This window comes from Embiotoca jacksoni, unplaced genomic scaffold, assembly GCF_022577435.1.
Source record: "Embiotoca jacksoni isolate LCO1_2020_lvr unplaced genomic scaffold, fEmbJac1.0.p SCAF_21, whole genome shotgun sequence".
NCBI lineage: Eukaryota > Metazoa > Chordata > Actinopteri > Embiotocidae > Embiotoca > Embiotoca jacksoni.
Genome location: NW_027185352.1, coordinates 3,940,502 through 3,955,516, shown reverse-complemented (window position 1 = coordinate 3,955,516; position 15,015 = coordinate 3,940,502). Strand labels below are relative to the sequence as shown.

The 15,015-nt window shown below is 42.6% G+C and overlaps 2 protein-coding genes across 2 annotated transcripts; one reads left to right on the top strand and one right to left on the bottom strand.

Moving 5' to 3' along the window:
- The first annotated feature begins 428 nt into the window (after positions 1 to 428).
- Positions 429 to 7,496, top strand: krr1 (KRR1 small subunit processome component homolog). Its single transcript, XM_069156469.1, has 10 exons — positions 429 to 522; positions 1,005 to 1,180; positions 2,333 to 2,467; positions 2,659 to 2,784; positions 3,655 to 3,738; positions 4,429 to 4,485; positions 6,042 to 6,212; positions 6,394 to 6,471; positions 6,746 to 6,842; positions 6,944 to 7,496. Exons 1-10 carry the CDS (start codon positions 447 to 449, stop codon positions 7,099 to 7,101), a joined length of 1,158 nt encoding a protein of 385 aa, XP_069012570.1. The 5' UTR covers positions 429 to 446; the 3' UTR covers positions 7,102 to 7,496.
- A 121-nt stretch (positions 7,497 to 7,617) lies between these two features.
- Positions 7,618 to 11,573, bottom strand: glipr1a (GLI pathogenesis-related 1a). The gene is made up of 6 exons (XM_069156470.1): positions 11,403 to 11,573; positions 10,108 to 10,350; positions 9,894 to 10,006; positions 9,126 to 9,211; positions 8,871 to 8,897; positions 7,618 to 8,692 (listed from the first exon to the last, which is right to left on the bottom strand). Exons 1-6 carry the CDS (start codon positions 11,571 to 11,573, stop codon positions 8,541 to 8,543), a joined length of 792 nt encoding a protein of 263 aa, XP_069012571.1. The 3' UTR covers positions 7,618 to 8,540.
- Between the last annotated feature and the right edge of the window lie 3,442 nt (positions 11,574 to 15,015).

The following is a 15,015-nucleotide window of genomic DNA, read 5'->3' as shown; positions in this document are numbered from 1 at the left end:
ACAAGAAAACTGACACGGGAACAAGCTCAGAACAATTTGAAACTTACAAAACAAGATTGTGCAGATTCCACTACAGTTAATAATTAAATGGAGATAATTGTGATTTATTTGTAATAATTATCAATGATAATGAGGTGAAATGAATAAACACTGCTGGACCATTTCTCAGGCACAATATCAGGACTGTAAAGTTATGAATTATAGGCTCATGTAGCACATCAAAACGATGTAAAGGAAAGAATTCAATTTACAACCATTTTCTTATCGAACTTTGGGGTGACTCTAAACTATATAAATTAACATCCAAACGTTTTTCATTTACGTTTCTCCTTAAAAGTTAAAACTGTGATACACTTGGTGGCAGTGTGCAGCTTTGAAGTCGGTTTGCAAACCGCCATTAACGCCAAAGAAGAAAATCTGTACGTCACTTCCGTTCCTGGTCAACAATGGCGTCCTCCACGACTGGAGACGGCGTGAGAGCAGACGAAACGGGGAACAAAATGACGAAAACTAAAAACCAAGGTAAGTTTCGAGTCGAAAACAGTTAACGGGACACGCAGTTCCCCAGTCAGTAAGAAGACGAGCGGATTTGAATCTCGTATTCGGCCTGTTGGCTTTTCAGCAGCGAGCCGCGCGTGAAAGTCGCGAGAGAGCGCTCGTGTCGTAAACACGTGATCGTTTTGCTAAATAAACGATTTTTTTTTTTTTTGAGTTTACGTTAAGTTAAAAAACGTGGACATTTATATACATTTTCCTGAAAACTTATCACGAAATTGCTTTCGAGAAACCTGCGAGTTTGTTTCGCTGTGTTCAGACTTTGTCGACATCATGACAGACCGTCAGGTCTGTACGGAGCTGCAGCGTGTTATTCCTCTTAGCTCCCTTTCGAAAGATTTAAAATGCATCCAGCTGTGTTCCTCCGGTTTCCTCCGTGAACACCTGAGCTGCTCGAAGCGCGCTTGGTTTCCGTCTCCACGTGATTCTGAGGACTTTGTGACCTCCAGAGGATGAATCTGAACTCCTGACTGTCCCCGATGGGTGGAAGGAGCCCTCCTTCACCAACGACGACAACCCCCGCGGTCTGCTGGAGGTCAGCAGCTTCGCCACCCTCTTCCCCAAGTACCGGGAGGCGTACCTGCGGGAGTGCTGGCCGCTGGTGGAGAAGGCTTTAGGGGAGGCGGTAAGTCAGGATGACCAAGGAGCTGAGCTCTGTGAATGGAAATCAGTTGTGTTGCACAGAATATATTTGCATACAAAAGGTTGGTAAAATATTGCTCCTTTTTAATTCAATGATTTGTATCCATATATGAAAGCAACGGAAGCGTGCTGGAGTTGTGATTGTGACCATCTTGTTGAAGATGACCTGGCAGGTGTTTGAGTTTTGGTGCTCTGCAGTCAGTTGTTCAGCGATATGCAATGTTTACTTCTCCAGGAAGTAGGCCGACCCCGAGCAACGACCGAGCAACAGAGACGACTTCAAGTCCCTTTTAATGCTTTCTGGAGATGCTCGGATTTCTCCAGCTGAATAAATACCACACGTGGGAACGCAACGCTGCTTAGCTGCCTCAATCTTGTTGTAACCAAGATATTTGAGGGAAAAACAAATGAATCCATGAACAGGCGTTTTAAAGACGGCAGCGTGGTGTCGCCCACTCACCAGCACGGCTCAGTGTTTCCCGTACATGTACTTGTATATTTGGCGACCCATTTCGTGTTTTGAATTTATTTTTTAAATCTGTGTTAGAGGACGACGTGAGATCCGTGTCGGTCTGTCTGTCTGTCGCCGCTGCAGCACAGTGCAGCCGGACGGACAGACGGAGACCCGGCTACTCAGAGTGACCGAGGCGGAGACAAGATTATGTACAAGAGTGCCGTAACTCTTCGCTGCTGTCGAAGCAGACGATTGTTTGCATGCGCGGTCTGAAACGTGAGCAATCTGTCGTGACATCCAGAAACATGCAGAGATGGAAAGTTTCCGACGAGCTCGAAGTCCTTGTGTCGGTACTTCCGGTATAAACCTGCAACCACACAGACTAAATACGAACATGGGTTAGCCATCAAAAGTAACCGTTAACTGACTTTTATTTCTCCAACAACCTCACATGTGCCAGTGTTGACCTATTTGTCGTTACAGTTTCAACACCTAAAGTTAAATAAGACTCGTACCGTTTAATCTTGTGATAATAATACTATTATAAATATGTTTTAATCCAGACCTCTTCAGCTGGACCACATTATGCCGACACTCGGTCCATGTCGGGCAGAAGCGCAGACCCGTCCGGTGTGTTTCAGGTAGTAATTCCAGTCTCGTGTGGATTCTTGTTTCCGGCAGCACATCAAAGTCTCTCTGGACCTGATCGAGGGCAGCATGACGGTCTGCACCACCAAGAAGACGTTCGACCCGTACGCCGTTGTGAGAGCCAGAGATCTGATTAAGCTGCTGGCGAGGAGCGTCCCGTTTGAACAGGTGATGATCTCCTGTCTTTAAACGCACATATTTTGCACCACAAACAGCAGCAGATTTGAGTTTTTAAAGAACTCTCGGTTGATACTCGTGTCACCAAATATCAAGAATGATGCAGATTTTTGATGATGTCGTGCCCCCCCCCCCCCCCCCCCCCCCCCCCCCCCCCCCCCCGTTCATGGTGCTGCTTCCAGGCGGTGCGGATATTACAGGATGACATCGCCTGCGACATCATCAAAGTCGGGACTCTGGTGAGGAACAGAGAGCGGTTCGTGAAGCGAAGGCAGCGGCTGATTGGCCCAAAAGGCTCCACCCTAAAAGTGAGTCCAGCTTTCATCCAATACATTTTCATACCTGCAGTCGTCTCCCAGACAACAGCACTTCCTCCATACTGTCACGCATCTTTGGGATTTAGTTGTCTAAGAAGCGTCTGTGCAGTCTGGAGTGTTCTGCTTGTTTACGCCGGTTTGCTTAGAGGACACGAAGCCAAACCCGAAGTCTGCAGATTCTAACCATGTCAGCATTTCCTCCGTTCCTCCTCTGTCCTCTCTGTGTGTTTCACACCGGGCGGCTCCTCCCCGCCTCACACACACACACACACACACACACACACACACACACACACACACACACACACACACACACACACACACACACACACACGGAGCGCGGCAGACGTTCAGGTGAATGACTCGGCTCGTTACAAAATATAATTGCAACAAACGACCAGATTGACATTATTAAAGAGCAGACGTCGACCCGAAACTTCAGAAAATCAGGCTGAAACATCGTTGAACCTGCAGACGGCAGCGAGGACTAATTCTAAGTTCTGTTCGATGCTGAAAACCCCCGATAGTGACCCATTAGAGATGCCTGCTGATCTCTCCGGATATTAACCAGATACCAGAAGTACGTGTTTGTTTCTGAGTGTAGAAAACGGTTCCTAACAAGTCAAAATACTTTTAGAATTCTTTCTAAACTGTGAATCTTTTTAGCCGAGTTAGCTGCAGTGCTATCACAGCCTCAGTGTTGTGCTTAGTCTCGGTACGCTCATTGATTTTGGGATGAATGTCACTAGGTGGCAGCATTATGTCTAATGAGCCACAGTATCAGAGTGTGAGAGTCTCTTTACGTCTCTGTAAACGGGGTGTTTCTTGATTTTGGTGTCCCCTCCTGTCTCTCCTCTGCAGGCGTTAGAGTTGCTGACGAACTGCTACGTGATGGTGCAGGGCAACACGGTGTCGGCTCTGGGGCCCCACAACGGCCTGAAGGAGGTGAGAGCGTCGCGGGGCCTCCTCCTGCTCACGGGAGTCTGGCGGTGAATAGAACGCGTCTTCACGTTCACACCCGTGAAGACGCGCGTTAATGCCAGGTGGTGTTGTCCACTCGCCAGTGGCGAGCTGCTGACACCGTCTCTTAGCTTTAATGCTGAGTCATACTCTGAGCTTGTTAGCTGGATAGGTAGGAAGCAGGAACAACTTTATTTGAACTTTTAAAAGCTCCTGAAGTTTACTTCCTGCGTTTGTGTACTGTTTTTTTGTTTTTTTTAACAGCTGCAGTCACTTGTTGGTTGATTCAGAATTACTTCTGCATTATTGTTGTTCTGGCTAACAGGAACTAGCAGGCCAAATTTAGCACCGGTCTTGTTGATGACATCATTGTGATAAAAGGGACATTCAAATGATCTATAAAATGAACAACAAATAGGTTTTGATTGGGGGTATTTCAGGTTTTTTTTATTCATTTATTTATTCTACACAATTCCATGAATTATTTCATGATGACTTTTTCATATTTTTAATACTGAATTCTTTGGGGTTCTATTAACAGGGTCATTCCCATTTAAAAAAAATATATATATTATTGATCACATCTTGAACTTCAATACTGAAATCAGAACATTTTACACAAATAAAAGCAGATATTGCAGCATTTAAATTGAGTTCCTTGTCTCTGTTGTTCAGGTGCGTAAAGTGGTGATGGACACGATGAAGAACATCCACCCCATCTACAACATCAAGGTACGTTCCAGCTGCCGATCGACACCTGAACCAAAACAGCAGCTCGGAACAGACCGAGGCGTTCAGGCAGACCGCGTTCATGCCCGATGAAGATCTTTTCCATCCTTGTTCTCGATCTCCTGACTGAAAACAATCTCTCTGGATTTGAACGCCACGGTTGGCTCAACCTGGAGCTGAGGGCATGAAACGGGAACAGAAACTCTGCAGAGCCGTTTACACTCTCGCCACCTGTTTCACGGTTTGGATCGTTGCCGCAGCAACACGCCGCTCCTCTCGACTACTTTACGCAACGAGCTTGAGGTTCACCCACGCAGCACCTCTTCTTCCACTCAGACAATCAGGACAAACAAACTGCTCCTCTGCGTAACATCAGCCGGTTGTTGTATTTATGACGGACGTGCACCCTCGTCAGTCCTCGCTGTTTCAACGCCAGCTGTTCTCCGTCCGGTCGGAAATGTGATTAGAATCTACTGCATTCGTGCAACCGTCGACAAAGATCAACTTTATCCAGTGAAGAGCCGAGTCTTCATGAGCTAACATCATCACTGTGTCTTCTTAAAATGATGATGAGGTATGGAAACAGCTGCACAGACAACAGCTGTATTCCCCCGGGCTTTTACACCCACACTTCCTGTCAAAGATCTCACAAATAGTTTCAGCTCAAAGAATGGTACTGATTGTTCATGATGTGACTGCAGTCCTTTACATTTGAATATGAAGTGCAAACGGAACAAATCCGTGAGTGGATGCGCCAGAACAACTGAACACCGAAGAAACTGAACATTTCAGTTTCGGTCACAAAGATGAAAGATTTAAAGTTAAGAAACCGCCGAGGTGATGAAGCTCGATACAAGTGAAGACCATTTACCATCCAACTGGAGTCTCTGTCACTAAACTCTACAAATCAATAACTTGGTGTAGTTACAGACTCGGACCGATATTTGAACAGCCACTTAAAGACAATAACAAAATCATTCTACAGCCTCCTTAAAAGCAGAACCAGTGGATTTGTTAAAACAAGCTGCAGAAAAACTAGTTTGTATTTATTTTCAGCAGGATAGATTATTATTGATTATTATTATTATGACGTCTTCACAGACCTTAATAATAAACATCAAGCAGACAGCTGCAGTTCATCCAGTTGACATCAAGACGTCACATCTTAAATCACCGCACAGGCCTCTTATCGAAGGATAGATTTTAAGATTATTTTACTCGTCTGTAAATCACTAACAAGCACTAAAAGACGTTGGACCTAAATACATCCCTGATTTACTTGCGTTACGAAGCATCCAGACCCCTCAGGTCACCTGGGACCGGTTTACTCCATCTTCCTCACAATCCAGACGAACAAAGGTGGAGCCGCCTCATCGGACCGGAGGGCTGCTGAAACTGTCAACTCATTTCAATCCGGCCTGAAAACATTCTTGTTTTCGAGGCCTGTCAGTGAATTAAATTTGCAGCTAAAGTTTGACTTCTCTTGTCTCTGTAACTCGCGTTGAATCCCGCTGTCTGAGTAAACTGTCCCTCCTCCACCCGTCTCCACTCCCCCTCAGACACTGATGATCAAGCAGGAGCTGTCCAAAGACCCCGACCTGCGGCTGCAGAGCTGGGAGCGCTTCCTGCCCAAGTTCCGCCACAAGAACCTGGCCAAGCGCAAGGAGCCCAGGAAGAAGAGCGTGAAGAAGGCGTACACGCCGTTCCCTCCCGCACCGCCGGAGAGCAAGGTCAGGAGTTATTTCAGCATAATCACATGCTTAATCATAACCACAAACTGTCAGCAGAAGAACCTAAAAGAAAGCTCCGCGTATTTCTTTAACCCGGTCATTGAGACTAAACTGCATGTTTTAGATTATTAAAACAAATGTATCTTCAGGCTGATTTGAACTGCGTGTGCTTTGTTTGCAGGTTGATCAGGAGCTGGCCACAGGAGAGTTCTTCCTGCGTGACAGTGTGAAACGGAGGAAGAAGATGGAGGAAATCAAGGTGAGTGGATTCATCTCCTCCGGCCAGGCTGCAGTGCCTGTTCTCATGAGCGACATCACAAGGTTCAATTGAGCACACGTTTTATTATCTTTCCTTCTGTTGCTTAGTTACAGTTGAAATTGAAAAGCAGGTCGTTGATTATAATATAATTCCAATAACGTCCTTAAACAGCTTTGCAAACTTGTGCAGTAACTAACGCTGAAGTATTCAGTAAGGGGTTTCATGATAATGATAAACAGCTCATGTGGTTCTCGTTCCTGTTTTTTTTTTCCAGGTCAAACAAGCAGAAGCGCTGACCAAGAAGCAGGAGGAGCGCAACAAAGCTTTCATACCTCCTAAAGAGAAGCCTTTCATGAAGAAGGCGACTAAAGGTAGAAATAAAACGATCATTAATCCGAGAGCACATATGTCTGAAACTGTGCAGTGAAATGGAATAACCAACCTCTGCCTCATGTTTCCATTTGTGTCACAGCCCCCACAGAAGGGAAGCTGGACATCGAAGCCCTCAAGGACAAAGTGAAAAAAGCCAAAACCAAGAAGCTGGGGGCTCCACCAGTGATCGCAGGCCCTCGCAGCAGCAGCACCACCGACAATAAGAAGAAGAAGAGTAAAAATAAAAGCAAAAGCTAAGACACACCTGCCCCGCTGTGGTGCTGCAGTGTGGACCATGTCACATGGTATTTGTTGGACAGATTAAAGACTGTAGGCGCACAGAGGACAGGACATACTGTGCGTGCGTGTGAAAACGAAAGATTCCATCACAAACTCTGATGTTTTTAGGAACTTGCTTCTGTCATGAAGAATTCCTGTTTGTATTCTCCTGTTTGAAAAGGCTGCAGACTAAGTGCGTTACAGAAAATGAACAGAAATGATTTTTCCTTCTGTCGGCCACATTTGCTGTCTAGTGTCCAGATTTTGTATGGACAGTATTTATAAGTGTCAGAATGTTTTCCTTCTGTGTTTTCTCACTAATTCTGACATTAATGTGAGATTAAAGGAGGGTTTTTTTAACAGCTCGGATCATATATTTGTAGGCATATTTTCATTCCTTTTCTGTTTTGCCAGCATCACTGTAGAGGGACAAAGTTCACATTCATGGGAGATAATGGTTCATATAATTTGCTGAGTCAGTAAGAGAAAAGTCCATTTTCTTCAACCTTGAAATAGCATGATTATTTTACTTAGGCAGAACAAGCTGTAAACGCAACACTGACATATTATCTCTCAGGGTTGATACGGTGAAGCTGCCTGCTTCCACAAAGCAGCGTTAGCAGTCATGACGTTTCCGTCCACCTGGGGAACAGCTGTCATCACACCAATCGTCGCTCTGGTTCGGTCTCCACCGGCTGCCGTGTTGACGGGCTCGCCGCTAACTGGGTCCGCTGCTTGGAACCGGGCTTGTTGTGCATGCAAAGCTTTCTAACTAAAAACAGTTACCTGCTGTAAACAGGCGTGAGAGTGAAACCACAACAGTTCAGTTGCCAAAACAATGAGCTCAACTAGAGTTGATGGTAACCGCAGAGTCGTGACAATCCTGAGTTTGAACATGACATTTCTGTTAATTCCTTCAAAAACTGTTCCTGAAAGTTGCGGTCTGAAACATCCACGTTGACTAACTGCACGCAGAGCTACATCCTGGGAAACTCCCCAGCCGGCCAAACCACCCTGCACATTGTGTAAAGTTACAATAACCCACAGAGGCACAATGGTCACATTTTTGGAAAATGCAGTCGGTTCAAATTGAGCATAATATTCTTTCAACATAATGTACAGGTAAATAAAGGTCACAGTGGACATTGCCGTCAGAGTTTTCTGTGTGATAGCTAAATCTATCTTAATGTGTAAAGCTGTTAACAAAAAATGACTCGTAAAGAAAGAAAATGTAATGTAACACCACACGTGTGACACCGGTTAGTTTGTGATTGATGAAAGCAGCGTAAGAAATGACATATTTTGCCTGTTTTTAAAATATGCATGTCGATTTTACAATTGGGACTAAAAATCTGTCTCTAAACACAAAAACACATTCATCTGTTTAGGTCCATGTTGTTCAGGTGAAAACAGCAGCTCTACTCGTAGCAGAAGACATCAGGGTAAAAGTAGCGGACTGCGTACGCTGCAAGGAAGGTCAAGAGGAGGGCAACGGGCCGGATGACCACAATCGGCACATAGTTTGAGCCACCGGAGGGAGCAGTGTCCCAGTCAGGGGTCCAGTCATAGCCTGAAAACACAAAAGTAGTTTCTATTGCAGTTTTACATGACAAAACTGTGTCATGTTATTATGCAGTGGAAGGAATTGTTCACCTCACTATCAACCAGGATGACATGGACAAAGTGATCTGAACTGCACCCGAGTCTCCAAACTGATTAATTTCTGGCTTTATTGCCGTCACACTTACTTTTCTCTGAATCCCGTTCTTGGTTCCCTGCAAAGGAACGAATAGACATGAAAAAATGGATCGAATTGTCGGCCTTTTTAGGCTGTGATGTTCTTATTTGGTCCTCTTGAGCAGTAACAATGCTGATACTGAGCTGCAGCTTTTTCACCATGCACAGCTTCCTTAATCTAGTGGTGATCAGATGGTCTTGAAATTAAAACAGGTTAAAAAAAAAAATAAGTAGGCAAAGGGTTTAGTAATGGACTGAATACTTACAGCAGAGCTTGTCCATACAAGTGCCTTTACATCCAGAGCAGGCTGCCCCGGCAGATTCATACGGCTGAGCACCGTTCATATTACCACTGCAACAGGAAGTATCAGCAATGTTTCATTATGGTAGGAAGCATTTTTGTTTTGTTTATTCTGAGGCCCTTAAACCTCCACCATCTTATCTCCTAACTGCCAGTTGTATCTGTCATATTGGTCACTTTGGGACAAAAAGGTTAAGTTTAAAGGATAAGACTGGCATTATTTAATTTAAAAACAGGCAAAACAATGTCTCTGAATATTTTCTGATTTCCTTCCTCTTTCTGTTGCACTGAGCCCCCACTCAAACATGTTAAAACAGTACATATAATGCTCTGGTGAGTATTTATTGCAGCAGGACAGTGTGTGTGGGACTGAGTCAATCTCTGTGATATCTATCAAACTTTGGATAAAGACACAATCATCTGTACTTGATCAAATCAATTCGTTGTTGTTTTTTGTTTTTTTCATTTCAGCTTCTCAACAGAATTCACTGTAATGAATTTGGCAACTTCCTGTATTTTCTCATCCTCCCCTTTCTTAAATTAAACCCTGACTGAAACCGTGCCTTGACTTTAACCCAACCAGTCATCAACTTTAAAATGGGGCCTTAAAACAAGAAACACATTTTCAAGGTTTAAAATAAAATGTGCAGTGAGTGTGACTGGAAGTGTCCCAGAGACACCTTATGTCGAGTGTGAACAGAGTTGTAGGAGTTATTTATTGATGTGTTCTTACGCGGTGGCATAGTTGCACACAAAAATAGCCATCTCACTGGTACCGAGGCCACTGACACCATCTTTGCACAGCTGGACAGCACATCCAACCTTGTAGCTACTCGCCCACACAACCTGGAAAAAGTGTGCAACAGGAAACAAATAGAAAACATGTATCAAGGTTCCTCTTTTCATCAGTGTTTTTTTAAAGACAGAACCATCAGCAGCAGTAATACCTGCGTGTAGTGGCCACAGACATGTGTGCAAGCGTTCTTTCTGTAGTTGTAGTCCTGTTTCTCGTTCACCCAGAGCTCTATGGCCGCCGTTGCACTGAAGGCTTGGGATCCTGCCCATATGTTTTCCCCTACAGACGGGAAGGTCGGGTGCACGCGGCGGACATCCTTCAGGTGGATGTTGTGTTCAAACACACACTTCCGTGCCCACGCTCTCGCAGTAATGGCCAAGCCCTCATCCCAAGTCTGGATGAAGCAGATACAGAAAAATATGAAGCCACAGACTCCCTCATGTTGGTTTCCCAGATTAAAAACAACGCAAAAATTGGAAACAATTGGTTTCGCATAAAACCATTGAAATGAAGGTGTTTGGAGTTGTGCCCTGGTTCCTCTGGATAATCCACAGCCTGCTCTGTGAAGAAGTTGGTGGGAGTTTTCTGTGGCACTGGTCACAGCAGAGGGGCGCAGTCAAATTCAGTGTGTCTTCACAGTCAGGGCAACTGGCTCAGAGATTTTTGTACAGAATTTCTATCTGTACTGTACAATTAATAGCAAACATTCATTATTTGACTGAATAAAGTTATTGAAGAGATAAAAAAAAAAAAAAAAAAAGCTGAACAGAGCACAGCACTGTGACGTGCATGAAGCAGGAGGAAGCTGTAACTTTTATCAGTGAGTATCCCAAAGTACGTCGCTTGATCAACATCAGCACCTGTGTGACCGCTGGTGTGAGCGCGTTCATGCTTTCACCATGGACCTGAAACTTGAGCAGACGCTGAGCAAGGGTCTCCATTGCTGACATCTCCAGTTTGGCTCAAAACGTGATGTGCGAGCTCCGTTCAGCTCCACGGTGTCATCCCATATGCGCACATATCAAATCTGATGTTGATCAAGCGATATGACTTGCAATACTTAAACATGAAGACTACTGCTTCCCCCTGCTCTGTGCACATCACTGTGCTGCACTCTCGTTATGTGTAACAGGAAGACACTCTTTTTGATCCACCCTCATGTAGGATTTCCTCTACCCCAACATGCAAACTTACTGTTCACTGAAATTCCATTTAAATGAACCTATTTCACAGAACAGTTTTGCATTATACTTGATGTGTATAACGTGAAGTTAGAAGCAGAAATCTCTCAAAACCTGAAGTAAATCCAAGTCTGGGTACATCCAGTTGTATTTGATAATGATAAAAGCCCATTTTCATTAGAGGTTCACATTATTTTGTGGTTTGCATTCATATCACTTGTTTATAGTCGTAAGAATGATAAATCAGAGAGCCATTTCTGCATACCATGGACAGCATGTTGCTCGCAGTCGGGCTGACAGCTGACCGCGCTCTGTTGTGCTCCTGCACGCATTCATCAACGAACTTTCGATCGCTGATGTCTGGCAGTAAAACGGAGCACACAGCCGAGTCCACGATAATCCAGACCCACAGAATCCTCTCCGCCACGCTCCCCATGCTTCCGTGGGTGAAACGTCACAAGCGAAATCACACAAAGATTTGGTTTGAGAATCTGTCACGCTGCCACAGGAAGTTACACTCTGAAGGGGAACAGGGCGTTATGCTGTTTTCAGAGGTTAATGTTACAATTCAAAGAGTGTAAAATGTGTCATGTCACACTCAATATTTATATCAAAAAGACCTAAGAACAGTTGACATATTTTCAGTGTGCACTAGGAAGTTGCTGAAGTGAGTGGAGTGACAAAAGTACAATTCTCATATTATTTTTTAACGTTTTTGTGACTTTTATTTAGTATGCATTTGATGATCACTTTTGTTTTGTCCTATTCAGTCCTTTATCATGATGAAGGTCTGAATTAACAGCTCACCAACAACATTAAAAACCACAGATCTAAAAGTACACATAATTAACATTAAATATCATTAAATTGCAGGTACACATAGTTCAGGTTCTGTATATATAACTGATCAGACAGATATCCAATCCCTACAATTAGGGTGTGTCTTACGGCTGAGTTTTTCACATCACAATTTATTTTTGTACTTTTCTATTATTTTTGCGTTTTATTTGGATATTTTTGCATTTTTTTTTATTTTATTTTTGTATTTTCACATTTTATTTGCGTACTTTTTGCTTTTTAATCGTATTTTTTTATCGCCTGTTTTTGATCCGCATTATTGTCGTGTTTTATTTGGATATTTTTGTATTTTCACAATTTATTTTTGTACTTTTCTATTATTTTTGCGTTTTATTGATTTTATTTTTGTATTTGCGCTATTTATTTTCATAGTTTTCGATTTTTAAAGGTCCTAAGCTAAAAGTCAATTCAGAATTCAGACTCCAGTGCTGCAGTTTTAAAAAGATGTCTTGAAAAATATAAGCCATTAGCAGGTTGCAAGTTTTTAATAAAAAATTTTTTTAAAAAAGCACCTCGCAAACCAATTCTGTGCAATTCTCCTCGCATATCAATTCAACTTTGCCTATAAAATCAGACAAGCTGTGGGATTCAGCTATAGAAGGTGCTGAGCCTTCTGATAGCAGTACAAACAGTATCTGTAGCACCACTGAAACCTCCTCTTCTCCATGAAACCCTCCAATACTGCTCATGTTAAACTGAGATTCAAAGAAATAAACTCGTTTCATCTTAAAGATTTGAAAGCCGTTAGCAAGGTTGTTTCCAAAATACTTTCTGCTGTCCCATATCTCACCACAATTACATTGAGTAGGTCTGCATGGCATGGCATGTGTCAGATAATAGGGCAAATTACAACAAATTGCATTAAACATAATGATAAAGGAAATAAATGTCGCAGAAATAAATCGTATGCATCATAAATAACAGACTAATTGGTAAACAAGATGTCCTCACACGGCATTTACATAATGTTCAAAGACTAAATTAAATTATTACCTAGATTATTTATATTGATTGCTTTTGCTTCTTTAGTTTACACAAGAGACTCACAGCAAAGATGAGCATGTTTACGCTAGTCTAACAACATTTAGAATCTCGGAATAACTAAATAAACAGGTGGGGCCTTATATAAGGATTTTCCTATTTTTAATAATCCTAAACATTGGATAACTAATAAAAAGCCTAAAATAGTGTGGACTTCAATCATAATCCAAACTAATAAAAAAAAAAAAAGAGACAAATTTAACACGATAAATATTTAGTAATACAACACAAAAAACCCAGACAAACACACAGCTAACAACACAGAGGGGACCAATTACCAAACTCTCCTACAAACTACCCAAAAGAGGAACATAACCTGACATTTCCCACTCCCCAAAAAGATGGTGAACAAACAAGAAACCATGCTTTCTACTGACATCTTTATCCAAAACAATTCACGAAGACAAACGAAGACGGTAGCCACTGTCTGTCAAAGAGGCACACCAATTTAATCCAGGCCAAGGCACCAGAAAAGCCTACATTAAACTCAAATTCATTTACTCTTAACAAATGGCTACTGGACGAGCGGACGAGCCCCCACTTGTCACAAACCGGCTCAACGCTTGTGACAAAAGAGGAGGGGAGACCGGACGGGTTGAAATGCCAATGGAGAGTTTTATTTCAAATGAACAAAGTTAAACTATAGAAGAAACATGAGGTGTGAAGATGAGTAGCATCAGTGGTGAATGTAACACATGGATGGGTGAGAAATGTGTATGCAAGTGTTGAAGGCGAAAGATGAAGTAAACTGCATCAAACCAGAAGATGTGAAGAGACAGAAGGACGATGAAACAAGGCTGGTATTTGTAGCTCTGGTTACCTTAACGACCCTCCCTGACTGCAAACTCAAGCAGGAAGAGGCCACTTGAGCCACAGCAAACAGAAAGGGACAAGCAGTATGTACAAGCATTGTCCTTGTTTTTAAATGTTCACCATGAAATTGTCATCTGAATAAAGGCTTTTTAAATTTTGCAAGAAGAGAGCTTTGGAGTTTTTCTTGCTTTTTAACCAAGTTATTCCAAATTGAACTTGCTTGAAATGTACAGTCACAAGTGATGAGACAAAATGGCAAAATAATATAGTATAATAGTTTTTATTATTTATTTGCTTGGGTTAGGGATTAGGGATAACGGTTAGGATTACGGCGTCTTCTTTGCAGGAGTGGAATCTGCTGCTTCGTTTCTTGCTTGAATGCATCTCGTTCAGCCTTCAGCCTCTGGATCTCCTGCTCTGATAACGTTTCAGAGTGAGACCTCCTTTCTGTCTCAAGAAGGTGCTGAAAGGTGTCACTGTCTTTTGGTTTCTTCTAGCTGCTTTTGATATCGAGAAAGCATATGACTCTATGTGGAGAGTCTATTGATTAAAATGTATAAAATGGGTTTGATGAAGTTTTTTTGTGGAGAACTCATATTAGCATATTGAAACTAAATGTAAAAAGATGCTCAATATTATGAGATCAGTTTCTGGTTATGAATGGGGAGCAGATAAACGGTCACTACTGGATATCTATAGGGCCATTATACGATTGTGTATAGATTATGGGTGTATGGTGTGTGGAGCAGCAGCCAGGAGTACATTAGAAACATTAGACACAATTCAGTCCAGCGCTCTAAGACTTGGGGGCAATTAAATCCATCCCAAACAATGCATTGCTGGTGGAAGTTGACAAATTACCATTAAGCTTAAGACTCTCAAAACTAGCTCTGGCATATTGGGTGAAGCTAAAGCGATCTGGAGAGGAACTTCCTGCATCAAATGTGCTGTGTGATTGTTGGGAATACACCCAATTTAAAGGTAAAGGATTTGGTTGGACTATTAGTACAATAGCCAAAGAATACGGTGTAAACAGGTTGGAGTGTAATGTGGGTAAATTTTCCCCTTGGATATTACCAGTAAACAATGTGGATTTAACACTCGTGGAAAAGAAGAAAAAATGGATGGAAATAAATTTGAATGTTATTGGATATCAGACTCAAAAA